We start from the raw sequence: 16,689 nt of genomic DNA on the forward strand, positions 1-16,689 counted from the left end.
CAACCCAACCCACCACCGGCCGTTGGGCAAGCCACAGCGTATGCTTGTTGTTGCTGCTACGGTGACTATCAACCAGCCAGCCAGCAACGGCATTCATTTCAACATACACCATTGCTTATTTGCTCTTTCTTATTGTCGCTGTACTCACACTAGCGTCGGCAGCGTGCGTGTGTGTTTGTTGCTGTTGCTGCGACGGCAGGTTTTGTTTGTCATCTCTTTCGTGCCGTCTCGTGTTTTTCCTGAATTCAGTTGGTCTGCGACCGTTGACGTGTTTACTAGCGTGTTATTGGCGTGTGTGTGGCGTTTGAAGAAGACCGTTTTTCAACCGTTTTTGCGTCGTCGAATTCGTGCGTGCGTGCGTTTCAAACGTTTTTAAGCGAAAAACGCGTGCATTACTAGTCCGCCAAGCGGCTAAAAGCTTTTGCTCATACATTGTATAGTGACACCTCCCCCCACCCGCGCGGTGGTTTACTACAAGTGAAAAAAGAAAATCAAATAATAACAGTAACAAAGCTTAGTTGGCGATTCTTTTCAGCCAAATGCGTCGGCAGAAAGTACACATTTCGCCCGCAAAGCCAACGACGGCGTTTCGATCGCTACGAATTGCTTCGATTTGATGTAAGTAAGTACAATAAGAACGTGTATTGTCGCGGCGAGCGCAACGTTACGCTGCGGTTATTAGCGTGAAAAAGATAACTTTTGTGCTCGCGTTTGTTTTTGCGCGTTTTTTTCTATACACATATTCTGCTTGTGTGCGGCTGTGTAGGTGTATTTGCGCGCGCACTCAGTTGCCGCAGTTTATCTGCGTAAATTTGACGGTATTTTTGGACATAATTGCACCGGATACGGACACAAGCTAACGGCGGAGCGATAAAAGCGCACAGCGATATCTGGCCGATTATGCCTATCAGTGTTACGTAAATGTGTGATTGGTAGCGGAAATCTGCTATAAATAGAGTAATTAAAAATAAGAAAAACAAAATACAAAAAGTTTTAATAAAATAGTTATGAAAATTATTAAATAAAGATTTAAGCGAAAAATATTAAAGTAAAGTGACAAATAAAGCAAACGCTTATGAAATGTGCAGTTTATGTGAAATTTTAGTTTGAAACAAATTTCTAAAAATATTACCGCCAATTTGCAGCTAATGTGAAGTAAGTGTTTAAACAGAATGGATAGCAGGCAAATAAACAAATAAGCTTGTGTTTATATAATAACATACTATTTAGTGTTGCCACATCGACTTTTAAGTTTAATGCAAACGGTTAAATTGTGTTGAAGATTATTAGAAATCAGCATATAAAACCGATAAATACACTAAATATAAATTGTTAAAAAATTGGCATAAAAACTATAAATTATAAGAATTAGTGATTTACTTCCTGCAAGAAAAGTTTAGTGAAACATTTTTGAACACAAAACTAAATCCTTCATAACGCTCAAGTGTGAGCATTTTGTGTAAATTTAATTGTGTTAAAACTGATATGAAATGCGAAACTAGTGCTTATGGCACAACTTGGTAAGATGGCGCGAAGATAAAACAACATTTTTTTATATAAAGTTGTTAATGGAGAGTTGCAAGTATTGAAGCTTACTCTTAAAATATAAATTGCGATTTGGACTGGCTTTCAAACGCAGTTTTGTCTTTAACATATGCAAAATCAGCTATAATCGGCGGAAATTAACTAAATTAAATTTAAAACTTATTTTAAAAATATACAATGCAGCTTATTTAAAATAATGTTCTTGTAAACAAACATGTTTTCTAGGGAATGCGCTGTTTTGAAAATATCAAACTTTATACAGAGTATTGAGAAAACATTTTTAATTAAACCAAGACTTAGCTAGTTTTCTTAGTCAACTTTGGTGCGCTAAGTGATGTATCTGTAGACTTTTTGGCAGTTTTGTGATTTATAAGTCAGTTATCACCAATATTATACAGAATACATTCCAGTACATAGTTCATAATAATATTTTTCTTGTTTGACATTTTCTAAAATCAATGAGGCTTCTTCTAATGAAATTTAATTAAATTCCAAATCAAATTCATTGTAAAGTTAAGTGGCTTTTGAAACGAGAATTTATTACTGTTTTGGAGTTCTAATATTAAAATATATATTATATAAATTAGAAACTTAATTTTTTAAGCTCAAATTCGATTAAATCAAATATAACTTACAGTTCATATTGCTGTTTAAAAAATTAAAAAAATTACATAATTTTTGTAACAAACGCTAAATTGGATAGACAGTTTCAAACTGATATCCAATTTTAAAATTTTGAATATATAATAATAGATTTATATTTGTTTATTTTCATTACAAGATATTACTTGAGTCTATCTAAAATCTAAGACGTTTGATTTTTTGAAAACACGCATACTATGCAATTCTTTTGAGAGTATTCATGACATTTTATTCTCAAACAAAATTTTATTGGAAAAATTGCCATTAGGTTCATTTCTAACACTGCAGAAGCACCTTGATTGCTGCTGACGCATTTCAATAAAACTAAAATATAAAAACCAAAAACAAGTCAAAGCACTGATAAGAAACTCTGTGCAGACGATGTGTTGTTCAATTGCTTGGAGTTCGACAAATTTCGAGTGCAACGATCACAAATTGAAGGCACTGTTCATAGGCAAACAAAAATACAAGAACAACAACAAGAGCAAAGCGCGCCACAACACCCTACAAAATTGAAAATTAAAAATTCTCCAAAAATGAAGACGACAAACTTATCAAAAGTAAACTACTCTTCTTCAACTTTTGCTCAACAAATACCCTTGTTGGTAACATTACTATTGACAATAGCGATAAGTAAGTGATATTCTGGATGTCAGCATATAGGCGACAGCAATAACAGCAATAGCATACGTCAAGATAGGCAAGCAACAACAACAGCAAACAAACAAACCAATCGTCGAAATAGTTACTTACATACTTTTGTAGAATACTTCCAATTCTTTTACAACAAATAATCAGTGAATCACATGCAAGTGTCAATTTGAGTACATGAATTTGCGCAACTAGAGTAAGTTACAACAAAAACAACATGCAACATATATATTTTATGATTTTTTTCTGCAGCATGTTTGTATGTGATTTCTTTATTTTCTTCAATTTTGATGTGTTGCTGATAGTTCCATTCAGTATTGTTGTTGTTGTATTTGTTGATAAAACTACACTTTTTGTCACTGTCAATTTGCTACCTGTTCTAATATTTGATTAGTTCTTAACGCTGCAGACTTTTTGCTCTGCTCTGTCTTCTATCTATTTATATATGTGTGTGTGTTACCAGCACCTGTACCTTGAGTTGACAAAATTTCGAAACCTGTTGCCCGCTTATTGAGTATATCTAGATAGTGTATGAGTATTTGCTGATAAATGATAAGCGGTTTTTTTTGTGTAAATAAATTAGTTTCTCTGCCAAAAACACATGGTTTGTTCATGCAACATATGCATGTATTATATATAGACACACATAAATTTTAAATTAAAATTTTCACTCTGATTGATTTGGATTAAACAGTTTTGGGCGCTGATAAAATTACTGATGATCGATAATGAAATATAATAGTGTTAATTGTACAGTAATTGAAAGGGTGATGGAGTTCGAAAACGAAAAAAAAAAAAATTAAAAATCGGCAGTAAGATTGCTGAAAAATCAGAGATATGGACAGAAAATCATACCCATACGAGAGTTATGTAATACACGTTATATATTATAACTAAGAACAAATATTTTTTGTAATATCCTTTTTTGTAATTTGTAATATCAACTCTAAGTCATTCTAAATTTTGTTTTATTCATATTTTTCGTATTTTCATAAAAATACTATTTTATTGCCTAAAAATTATACTTTTTATTGTTGCTTAATATCATTCTGCAATTTAGAGATATTACACAAATTTTCTATTTACTATAATACTTCACATAAAGTGCTTGCAGGCGTGAGAAACATCTTTTACTTCGCATCTCCACATGTATAGGTTGTTATTATTGCTTTATTTTGACATTTCTATATACTAATGACATTTGTTACACACAAAAAATGCATGCAAAAAAATACTTATATATATTCATATGTCAGTCACTCAAGCATTGCACATTTCGCATTGGCAGCTAGAAATGATTAATTGTACAGCGCCACATTTGTTGATTGTACTCCAAAACAAAGCAATACACTCCACAACAACACCTACAAGCAAACAAACAAACAATCATATGCACAATGACACTTCACTCTCTCCATTGTCTGTTGTTGTGTTTGTGCATTTACACAGCGTGTTGGAGTTTTGAGATTTTTTCGGAAATTTCGCTAAATTAGAAATCGTTTTACTGCACTGCATGCAGCGCAGTGACTTGCGAAGTGTTAGTCCTTTGAGCCCTTTTCATTCTTCTTCAGTTTTTCCGAAATAAACATTCTCACTGTGACAATGGTCTCGTTGTGCCACACAGCTTGTGTGCCGGTTTGGTTAATAAAATTGGTAACAATTATTTTTGTTTACTGTCAGAAATGGTTAGACAATTGCAAATTAGCCCATTTTACTTTTTTGCTTTGTGTCTCTAACGGCACTGCAACATTGACAAGCTATTTTTGTTGCTATTGTTTGTTGATTAAAGCAGAGATTTGTAATTAAAGCAGAGATTAAAATTTTTCTACAAATATACTGATGAAAGTCCCTACGAAATTTTTTTATTTTCTGCAACATTCAGTAAATATATGTATTTACCAAGTTCAATAATTATCGATCTTTTATATACATAAAGCTCTCTCATAAAGCTGCCACTTTGTCTCCTAGTTTTTTTAAATATCATGATTACTAAATAATATTTCCGCTTGTTGTGTACCGAAAATTTAATCACTTTAAGTATTTTGATTATCTTAACAATCTAACACTTGAAATAGCCATAAATATCAAAGATTAGCAAAAAATCGGATGCGTTATGTACATAAAAATGTATGGACTTTGCTTCGATTTGATAAGCTAAACATTCAAAGACAAAGAGTGAAATTTATTTGAGGCAAAGTCACTTTTTGGACATTTGAAACCAATGAAAATCACTTTATTATTAAATAATACTGGCAAAGAAAGCTCAAAATAATATTATATACTGCTTTGTAATAAAATTTTAAAAATTTTATAAAATAAGATCCCTCTTATATTAATAAATAATTTTAATCATACTAAATGTATATAAATATTTAAAATTTCATACAAAACCTGCCTTTTCTGCCCGACATCTCCATTTACCCACCATTTGAACAATAACAACTCAATAATAAATGCTATGCCACACTTCATTGCGCTTGTAATAGACCACAAATTAGTTGACTTCCAATATATTTTCAACATTTTCCCTCTAATGCTTATAAATTGTAGGGAAAATTTCATGTGCGCCAATGAAAAGTAGCAACCACCATCAATTAGTGGCAATTAGTGTAAGAGTAGTTCACTTATTACATTTGCTGAAGAGTCTTCAATGTCAATGCCACCTGCCTGAAATGCATAATTAGTTGTAATAGCAGGATATGAAGGTGTTTGAATGCTTTTAAATAAGTTATAAATTAAGTTGAAGGTGGAAATATTGAGTGCTTCGAAAATGGTGGAGTTTCGGAAAAATTTTAAATGTGGATTTTTCGAATTTTTCGTAGTAGTTTATATAGTTGAGATGATATTTATAGTTTTTTCATTTCCAAGTATTATATTGCTTAAATTTACTCAACTTTTCATTTTCTGCTTCTCCAAAGGTCAATTGATATGAGTCTTTGGTCTATAAATTTATTAATATAGCTTAATATTTACCTAAATATCTTCAAATACACTTCGTGACTTCGTTTGGCATTGGCATTTTTATTATGCCAACACTTAAACAAATACAGTGAGCCTAGAAATTGAACATGAAATCATTTTTAAAGCCAAAATATGCATACTATTGTATGAGTATCGATTTCAATTGCATAATAATGTTTAATCATAAGAGACTTCAGCGAAATGGCCAATCGAAGACAGCAATTGTAGGAAATAGCAGTTAAAAATACCCAAAAATCAGACTGGTGGACTTCGCTCTGCTCATAAAACCGGCGCAATTTATTGAGTCACCGTCTCAAATCAATTTACAGTTCAAACGCTTATCAAAAGTAAATAACAACAAACACAATTTTATTGATTTCCTATTTATATGCTATCAAACATTGCAGCAGTGACGTGCAACAAACAGAGTTTGAACACTATAATTTTGAAGCGTGTGTTTTTGTTATTATCATTTTTTATAGTTGTTGTTGACAAGGCGAGAAGTAAAAAATATGATATGCACAAGTATATAATTTTTAAGAGTGAAGTTGTGAGCATACTTAAATGCTTATTAATATGACTGTATATACATACATATATACTTAGAGAAGATTTAGTATATATGTGTCTATACAGTTTACACGAAGTCCATGCGTATCATAAATCTAATTTTATGACTCCAAAGCAGTCAATATTATCACTTGCTATTTACCGAGCGCAAAAGACGCGAGCTTACAAAGGGCACTAAGTACACACATACACATATGTATGTACAAATATTATGTATGTTTGTATGCATTTGAAATTTATTTTTATTCAATTTTGATGAAGTGTGCTAAAGGATGTCATAAAAGTGTCTTATTACGCCAAACAAAATTTCAACAAGAAAATACACGAAATTATTTGAAATTTACAGCGCGTCAAAGCAGCGCACGTAAGCGGCGCAAGAGCGCAGCGCAACGCAAAGTCAATACATAAAAAATATTCGAAAAAAATTGCTTTGTTGCAGATAAAAATTTATGTGAACGATTTGTAGGTGCTTAGAGTGATTTTGTTGTTCAATGATTTTTTTATTATTATTATTTGCTGCTGACGCGTTGATAAGCCGCTGCTGCGCTCATCAACAGCTACTGTCCGAAAACTTAATGACTGTGTTGATAAAAATCGTTTGATTGCAAAGTCGAATCGTCGAAATCTTTTTTTTTTCGTCAAATTACAAAGCATGTTATTCCACTGGCGATGGTTAACTGTGACGGTTCGTCAAGTGAAGCAAAGCAAATCTTATCAAATTGTGCCGACGCCGACTTAATTTTGGCAATAAATTTTCGCTTTTTTATAATTACGATTTTATAAATATTTATTAACGCATTTTTTATTTCGTTCTCTCAACAGCAAACAAATCAATCAAACAGCAGTTAAACAAATAAATAACAAAAAACAACAAAATAAATAAAACAAACTGATAAAACATAAAACAGTGTCAAGTGTAAAAAAGTAAAAAGCAATAAATTTATTTAAATGCATAAGTGTGAAATGTATTAACAAAAATTAAAAAAAAAACAACAAAAACAAAATGTGTACTCTTTCAACAAATTGTGCAGTGAAAATTATTGTTACAAATCATAAAAATTAACTGTTAGCTTAGACTTCAACGTGGTCGTCTTTAATTAACAGCAAATAAGCAACCACCCACAAGCAAAAATAAAAAAACACTACTAAACAAAAAGCAAGGAAAAGCTACGCAAATTTTTTTCTTCGCCCTCGTTGTATACAAAAAACCTTCAAAATTATTCTCGAAATGGATATGACTTCAACAGCGGAAGCTGCCGCCCGCAGCTGGTATGACAATCCGCGTTTGGGCAGCTCTCCGCAAGCGAATGGCCTGGGCGGCGCCGGCGCCGGCTTGGGACATCACGCCCTCACAGCCGCTGGCAGCTCAGCGATGGGCGGTGGCGCTGGCCTCGGTGGTGGCGGCGGCGGCGGTAGTGGTGGTGGCGGTCTTGGCGGCCTAGACACTACCGATATGAGCGCCTTCTACGCGCTGGAGAGCAACGGCCATCACAGACGCTACTATCCGAGCTATCATCAGCACAGTAAGTGGAATTTTTGTTATTAATAATAAATATCTGCTATATTTAGGTTATTATTTGGAAGTTGATTAGTTTTGAATATGACTTAGGTTTCCTAGAAAACGCTGTATGAACAATTGACTTGGATTGAGAAATTTTCTATATCAAAAAAATTGTCTCACCAACTTTTTCACAAAAGATTGTCTTGACTTGATCTAATTTAGATAAAAAAAATTATTAAAATTAATGCTACAAAGTGGAAATATAAAAAATATTTTTTTCTCAATATAAATTTTTTTTCAATTTCATATTTTTTTAATTCCAATACTAACTTAAAAAAAGTATGTATATACAAATGCATTCTTTCATAGTAACTCTTGTCATTTTAATACATATACTATTACATATTTCCTTACACCGCTTTTTTGCTGCGTCATCAAATGACAGACAGCTGAAGTGCTGCAGGATCGTACACACACAAACACATAAAACACACAAAAAAGTGAATAAAAAATGTTTCTATAAGCAAGTGGAAAAGTTCTACGCTCCCTTTCAAACGCAACCATGCCCATAATTTTATTTACTTACATGCATCATCATATGTATTACACACTTACATACATATTATATACACAGCTATGTGTTTTTGTAAACATTTACATACGTCTCTGCATACATTTGATATAGAATAGTAGAACAGAACTCATTATGGGCGCAATCCTAATGAGTTTTTAATGGCGTTGGCGGCAGTGACGGCGGCGCCAATGATGGCGTTATTTCTCAACACAGCAAAAGCTGACACTCCGCCAATGACGACGTCAGCGACCTCAATGATGCGTGCCACTTACCGCCAAAATGCGGGTATAGATTGTGTTTCATTGGTGGGAAGGTCGCGCAGTTGCAGGCATATACAGGCATAAATATATACATATAATTGCCTTCAATATTATTTATAAGTACTTTATGTATATGAAAGCGACGTCATAGCTTTGAGGAGTGCTATTTCTTTAATCAAGGCAACTAATATAAGAAATATTCCTAGATATAATTATGTATTTCATTCTATTTCCAAATGTAAATTATACTCAATACCATTAAAAATTGATTTTGCCGTCGCTAATCAGCTTGCAGGCTTGCTTTAAATATATACCTATATGCTATATAGAAGATGTACATATATATATAGATATATGTACATATACATAAATATTCATTCACAAAACTCTAATCGATATGTTAACGCCTATTTCATTTCTTCTATTACCTATTCCTTGCTGAGGTTTCACCTTCAAGCATTTCTTACCCTTAACTGCTTATATCCTTATTTCCTGCATGCTTTCTTACTCTGCTGCTTCTTATACGCTTTTTGTTTTGCTTTTTCGCTTTTTCATTATTTTTATAGTTTTCCAATATGCTTGTTATTATATATACCGCAGCATATATAATGGCTAAACAAAAAGTTTTCTAGTATTTATATGTTTGTATGTGTGTGCGTGCCACAAACAAAAATCAGCAGCAAAGTTTTTTTTGTTGTATACACAACAAAAGCGTTTTTATTTTCCATTTTTAATGGCGTATTTCTCATATTGTTTTGTTGCCACAAAAACACTTGTATTGTTGTTGTTTTTGTTATTGTCGTTGACGCCATCACTGTGCCACTGAGCGCATGCTATTTCTCGTAAATATTACAAGCATATACATATTTATGATATTTTAAGTATTTTCCAATAGCGCCACAGCGCGGTCAACATACATACACACACAAGCATAGATATTTTTTACTAACACACGTATATAAATAACTTCTATTATGTTCATATTTCTGTTTGCCTTACTTTTTTTAGTCGCTTGCTTTTGTTTCCATTTGCGTTGTGTGTCAATTTTTTGACACTTGGAAAAATACTTGAAAACAATGCAGTAGCGTAGAATTTAATTTTTTTCCCAATGTCATACAGCGTCATCACGAAAATATTTACATATGTCACTTGCAGCTACATATATACATTTCTTTGTATGTACATATGTATATTGTATGCTTAAGGGTTTGTGTTGCTATGCATATATGTACGCTTAAAAATGCCGTTATTGTATAATAAAGCATGTCTGCTACTTAAGCACATCCATATTTGAGCATATTTATAAGTGCCTACATATTTACATACATACATATGTATGTACAAATATTGCACTCTAAGCATTCTATTGCATATTTCAACTAATATGGCTGCCACAATGGCGCCGTAACTGAATTTAGAGTACAGCAACAAAGATTTTGTGTTGGTACTTGAAGGAAAGATTTAATAATAATGTTATTAATAAAGAAAAAAATAATAATTTAATTAAACAAAAAAGTATCTAAAAATATTTCATCGCTGTTTTTATTAAAGGAAAATATTTTTTACTTCATCTCTGGTTTTTAACGAAATTCAAACATAATTACTGCTTTCTAAATTACTTAATATTTTCATTATGATTCCCAAGCAATTTTCAAACGTTTTCTTAATATGCCTGGAAACCCGCCATTCTCAAAAAGAAGCATACAACAAAATACAGCAATTATCGTGCGCATTTAGCATAAAAGTACGAAATTAGTATGAAGTAAATTATAACCTACAACTAACGGTTGACACAAGCTAACGGAAAGTGAAGTAAGAAAAAATTAGTTGACCGAAAAATAAAGACATGATTTTTTATAAAAAAAAAAACAACAATAACAAAATTTAAAAAAAATTCTAATAAGTAAAAATAATAAAAAATATAAAACAAAATTATAAAAAAATTATTATAAATTCATAATAAAATTTTAAATTTATTATGAAAAAAAAAAAATATAAAAAAAATTTTGAAAAAATTAAAATATTTTTTATACATTTAGCTTAATAATGTTTTACCTCGTTAAATTAAACAGCGCCAACCAAAACTAGCAGCTTCAGAGCGCTTGCAAACGCCTTACTTTGTGGCGAAAAGTAGCAGTGAAGCGGAAAAAGTGGGCGCTACTGGCTAACTGGTCGCAGTGTTAATAGAATATTTTTATACAAAACGTAGTAAAGTGCGGAAAAGAGGCATAAATATTCAATTGGCAGCAACACTAACTGTAATATAATTACAATTGTTGTCATTGCTGTACCGTTAAAAGGCCAAGGTATTTTTTTACTTTCCAAATAATATATATATTTTATTTGATGGCATAAACAGTAATACAAAAAAGCTCGCCCGCCGCACGCACTCACGTGGAAAAGTCAAGGTATACGCGCTTGAGTGCGCGGCAGCAACGCAAATACATACTTCACTGTATATAAGATACATACAAATATTATATACATACATACATTTCTGCCCATCAGTTACCGAAATGCCAACTCATTTGTTCCACCTTTTTTCCGACGTGATTTGCATTGTGCGACTTTGCAATATATTTTCCGCATCATTTTTGCATTCATATTCGTTGCTCCATTCCAGCGGCTTTTGCAGCCGTAAAAACAACATTGTCACGTTGTTGAGTTGCGGTGTTGGACTACACACCCGGTCTGGCAATGGCTCCCACCACAACAAGTGCTGATGGCACTTCCTACTGCGTCCGCTGCTCCTCCACAAAACTGTAACAAACTGGCAGTTAGAGACATTGAAGTTCCAGAAAAGAGCTTGTTACACATTTTTTCTTATTTTAAGTGCAATACAATTTGCTTAAATATCCCGTTAATGCAACAATTCCACTTAAGTACATCTACTTTGCACTTCACACGAAAGCGGGCATGTGAGTGTCTTGCAATTCTTCTTTCCTTTTCATTATTTTTTATTATTATACATCTTTTAAAGTAAGTTCGCATATTTTGTTACATTTATTGCTCGAGGAATTCCCCATAAATTGCTAGTTTTATGATGATTTCCAGTTACAGTTTGGAGCTTTCGCATAAAATGCTTCTTTGTTCATTGTTGTTGATTTCGATTATATGCCATTAAAGTGATCAATCAGTCTTTTTGGCGCATGTACAGTTACTATGCGTAATTCATGAGCAGATTTGTAGTCGAAAAGAACGCATGCAACCCAGTTATTAAAATGATGGAATTGAAAGCTTTTTTAGATAATATTATATAAAATGTAACTGAAATAAGTGATCATGTTGTGTGATGTAGTGGGTTTTAAATCAAAATTTAGCAGAAATCATAATACGTCGGTATTAGAGCTTTCACATTTTTGTCGGGAGCTTTCGAACTTGAATTGTGATTATCAATTTTTTTTCTTGACAGTTAATGAGATTTTAATGTGTATTGAACACATAGAATGTAAGTTGTAAAAAAATGAAGCTTTCATATAGAGCTTTCATTAAAAAACATATTTTGATATAATTTCACATTTGTTTTAAATTTAATTCAGTTTATGTTTAGTAACTGCTCCGAAGCTGCTATATTTACAACTTCTGTACTTCTTGAAGAGCTTTCATCGCTAAAATCGTTTTCACAAGCCTTCATATGAATTTGTATAAAAAGGAAAGCTATATTGTAAGCAAGCTTCCACGCTTCATTTTGGCTCACTGTCATATCAAATATAAAAATGTAAATTTATTGCCAGAATTCTGCCACAACACACGCACCATCTTCATTTATTCTTTATGCGAGCGTAATTCATTCATGCGCGTGCGCTTTTCATTCAAAATCATTCAAAAATGAACGCTCAAGCTCCGCACAATCGATGCCAACAATTGCATATGCTTTTATTACAACAACAAAGCAACAACAATAGCATTTAGCTTACATATTTTACACTGCTTCTGTTGTTGTTGTTGTTTTATTTAACAGTTGATGCGTGCTTTGTTTTTGTTGTTTCGAGTATTTACTGCAAAAGCTTTGACAGACATGCTGGCTGCTGGTGGCTGCCGACTGCCATTCATCGCATCACACTGCCCGCTAAGTCATCGCCGCCGCCGCCGCCTGTCACTTCTTATTGCCGGTGCGCCTGTCAAATCGATCAGCCGCAAGCGTTGCTATGGCCAGTCTCCGCGCGTCGCTTCACTTGTCTCGTTTGTTAGCTGTTTGTTTTGCATTTCAACCGATTTCGATTCAATTTTGTTTTATTTCTTGCTGAGGGGTGGCGGAGGGGAGCGCCGTCTGAGTGATGCTCAAAATCATATGCGAATGGATTTTAAAATTCATTAGTCTGCATATGTCATTTGACTGCGCTTGTAGCTGGTGACTGTTGGATTTTTGTTGCCGTTGTACTTGTTGTTGTTGCTGCTGTTGTCTGTCTCGCACTGAGCCTGATTGAAAGCGTAAGAAATGTCAAAAATTGATTTTGATGTTATTATTGATGATGCTGATATTTGCTGCATATTAGAATATTCACCGGCTTTTATGTGTTTATTTTGTTGTTGTGCTGCTTGTGTTTGCCGCAAACTGCTGCTGCTTGACATTGACACTGACGCTTATGCTGATCATATTAAAATGTTTGCTTTGACAGCATTGTTGTTGGTGTAGGTTTTTATAGTTTACAGCAACAAATCTTTGAATTTTTGGAATATTTGTGTTACCTGATTGAATTGTTAATGCAATTATTTGCTGATTTGAGTTGATAGATGACTAATATATATATTTTTTTGGTTCAAAATATGAAGTGAGGGAAATAAAGAGGAAAGAATTAAAAGAAATATGTTTTTAATAATATTCCATCTATTTCTGAAGAATATCTCAAGTTTCAGTTAAAGCAAAATTCCATCGTCAACTCAGTACTTTTCCGTCACTTCCAATCCTCTCAAATCCTTCAAAATTATTTTTAACATAATATAATGCATTTTATTTGAAAATAAACCTTAAAAAATACTTATTAAATGCATATACAGCCAAGTCGTCAATATCACACTTGCGCTTAACCCTACCATAAAACACTAATAAGCTCCATTTAAAGCGCAATAAAACTATAAAATAAAAATTAAGCGTTTCATGTCACATTGTCCAGCTGGAGTAGAGCCAACAAGCCAGCAGCACACATGAGTCTATGTCACAAACACATACACTCATGTGACGCGCCAGTGACTACATAAAACGTAATGTTCATGTCCTTTTCATGCACACACTGCATTCCATGCCATGTCATTCCACACACAAACACACACACACTTAAATACATTCACTCATATGAATGTCCGTGAGTGAAATTTGCATAATCCTGCGCGCAACTACGCGCCGTACATGCGGCAGCACGTGAAAATGCCTTAATTCATTAATGCCCTGCCAGTTCATGTCGCGGCTAAAGTTGAGCTGAGCGCTAAGCTTCAACGCGAAGGACGAGTGGCGGCGTTAAAGGCCGCTCAACTGGCCGCTTACTAGCTTCGAGCCTTGCGTGACAAGCGCGCATTTTTGTTTGGCCCCCAAAAGCATATTTATATACTGCTGACAAAGTACTCGCTGCATATATATGTATGTATGTGTGTTCGCTCACTATTTGCATGCCACATAGCGCACGCTGCCTGCCTGCATGTCCACGTGAGCTTGCACACAATTATGGCTTTCAGCAGCACAGCGCCGATGTGGCAGTGGCAAGCGGTGTACTCAATTTCAGTTGCAGTGTTGCGCTAGTGCAACTGAGTTATTGAGTTACAATTGCAACAACAACAACTTGTGCATGTAAAGTTGGCTGGAATAGCAGTGACAGCATTTTAAATAATCAACGATTAAATTAGGCGGTTTCCTAATATTTTTTTGTATAAAAAGTTTTTACAAAAAAAAAAAATATTTTTTCTAAGAAAACATTATTATTAAAATATATTTAACAAAAATATGTTGTAAAAACACCTGAAGCCTAAAATAACAACAACAAAAATTTAAAAGGAACGAGCGTTGCCAGACTGGTGTTAAAAATATTTTTAAATTATTTTCAATTATTTTGAAATTGTTTAAAAATTAATTAATTCACGTAATTAATTTTTTTTTAAATAATTTTTTAATAATTTAATAAATTTTTGCGCATCCTTAGACCACCCTGAAACTCGAAACAAGCATTTCTTTAAGTTAACACACATTCTTGCCACTACTTTAAGCTCCATAGAACTGTTAATTTATTTCACTTTTTAATACCACAACCCTTTCACTTTGCTGCAAACTTATATGAAACTAAAATAAAAAAAAAATTGGCGAAAACAATAAATTTAAATAAAAATCCCCACCTCTCAACACATTTCAACAACAATTTGCAAATTAATTGTCAATTCAAACAATCAAATTGCCATAAAAGCACACTTAACATTACAAACGATTGCGACACAAAAACTTCTAATGCAAACACACGCACATACATATACATGTATATATAAATACATACACAATACAAACACCCGTCCACTTATATACATGTCTATATGCTTATGTATATTTCTGGCTCAGACCCATAAAATGCTGATGAGCAATGACTTGAATTAGTAGTTTTAAACCAGAATCGGAGCAATAAGCTTTTTTTTTATTGTTATACGATAAGTTTTTGTTGTTGTAATTTAGTGCGCTACACTTGTGCGCTTTCTTGTGCATTCCGTACACGTTTAGCCGGAGTTGTGCCACAAAAATGCGGATTAAATATCAAAAAATAAAATAAATAAATAAAAATTTTACTGTTAGCGATTTTATGGCGTAAAGTGAGTGGCGACTTTTATTAAATAGACATTAAAGCGCAATGCAAAATTTGTGTGCAAAAAATGCAAAATTAATTTTTTGAACAGATTTTAAATTGTAAATTTTTTTAATTGTTTTGAAATTAAATTTGTTTATATATTTGTTTATAAAAATTAAAAATTATTTTAATTATAAAATAAATATTTTTTGTTAAACAATTTTTGCTAAAAATTTTTACTATTTCTTAATTTTATGTACAAACATATTTTTTAATATAATTTTTAAATATAAATTAAAAATATAAAAAAATGTTAAATTATTCTCTACCACAACACGCAGCAAATTAACTTATATGCAACATAATTTGTTGTTTTTTGTCAAACCAACATTTTTTATTTTTTTTATTGAACATTTAAATTACAAAGTCTTCTGCGAGCACATACAAATATTTCTCACTCGCTCATTATTTACATACCAATATATTACGCATAGAAGCGATCTCAGATTACCCACGCGCTACCGCTCTTAACCCTTACACACACGCAACAAACATCCATATGTACGCCGTGAGTGACCAAACGAAGCAAGCGCAGATGAAGAATGCCATGGCAAAGGTAGAAACAACACCACCAGGTGTTGACCAGCGACAACAGCAAAAGTAACAACAACAACAAAAACTAACTGATATATTAACAGCAGTAGGCTATAATAAAAGCAAAAACAACAATAACAAGCTAACAGAGCTATTAACAACAACAAACACCAGCGGCGCAGCATATCGTCACCATATCATAACAAGCAATAAATTATGCAGCATGGATTTCCTAGAATTTCGCTGGCACGCTGGCTAACTCGGCGAAGAGGCTAAGAAGAGAATAAAAAAAAATAACTAAATAATATCTGTGTGCACAAAAACTTCAAAAAAGTTGAAGAAAAGACTTAAGCGACAAACTTACCTCGGCTGGTTGCATGAGCAGCTGAGGGCAACAACAACAACAAGAAATTACTACAACACATAAAAGACTGCAACTAGCAAAATAGAATAGAAGACACCTCTAAATAGTCGTTGTAATGCATTGAAGTTGTTGTAAGTGCGCTGCATTCTGCTGGACTCAAGATTTGCGTCAGCTCGCGCGAGAAAAGCTAAATACTTTATTAAACTAGCAGCAGCAATTGTTGCTTAGCGAACACAAAGTGAAGATTTACTTAGCCATTTAAGCACTGC

At 33.0% G+C, this 16,689-nt stretch overlaps 1 protein-coding gene across 4 annotated transcripts in view; it reads left to right on the forward strand.

The window, feature by feature from the left end:
• The first annotated feature begins 235 nt into the window (after positions 1–235).
• LOC105214224 (GATA-binding factor C) overlaps positions 236–16,689 on the forward strand; it is a 95,006-nt gene continuing 78,552 nt past the window's right edge. For 2 of the 4 annotated variants that reach the window (XM_011187517.3, XM_054233702.1), the window contains exons 1-2: positions 236–1,155; positions 7,192–7,892. In XM_011187517.3, coding sequence (XP_011185819.1) covers positions 7,598–7,892 — 295 coding nt within the window. In that variant the 5' untranslated portion in view covers positions 236–1,155; positions 7,192–7,597. The remainder of the gene's footprint in view (positions 1,156–7,191; positions 7,893–16,689) is intronic. The other 2 variants (XM_054233692.1, XM_054233691.1) reach the window with 2 other exon arrangements.

Source organism: Zeugodacus cucurbitae, chromosome 2, assembly GCF_028554725.1.
Source record: "Zeugodacus cucurbitae isolate PBARC_wt_2022May chromosome 2, idZeuCucr1.2, whole genome shotgun sequence".
Taxonomy (NCBI): Eukaryota; Metazoa; Arthropoda; class Insecta; order Diptera; family Tephritidae; genus Zeugodacus; species Zeugodacus cucurbitae.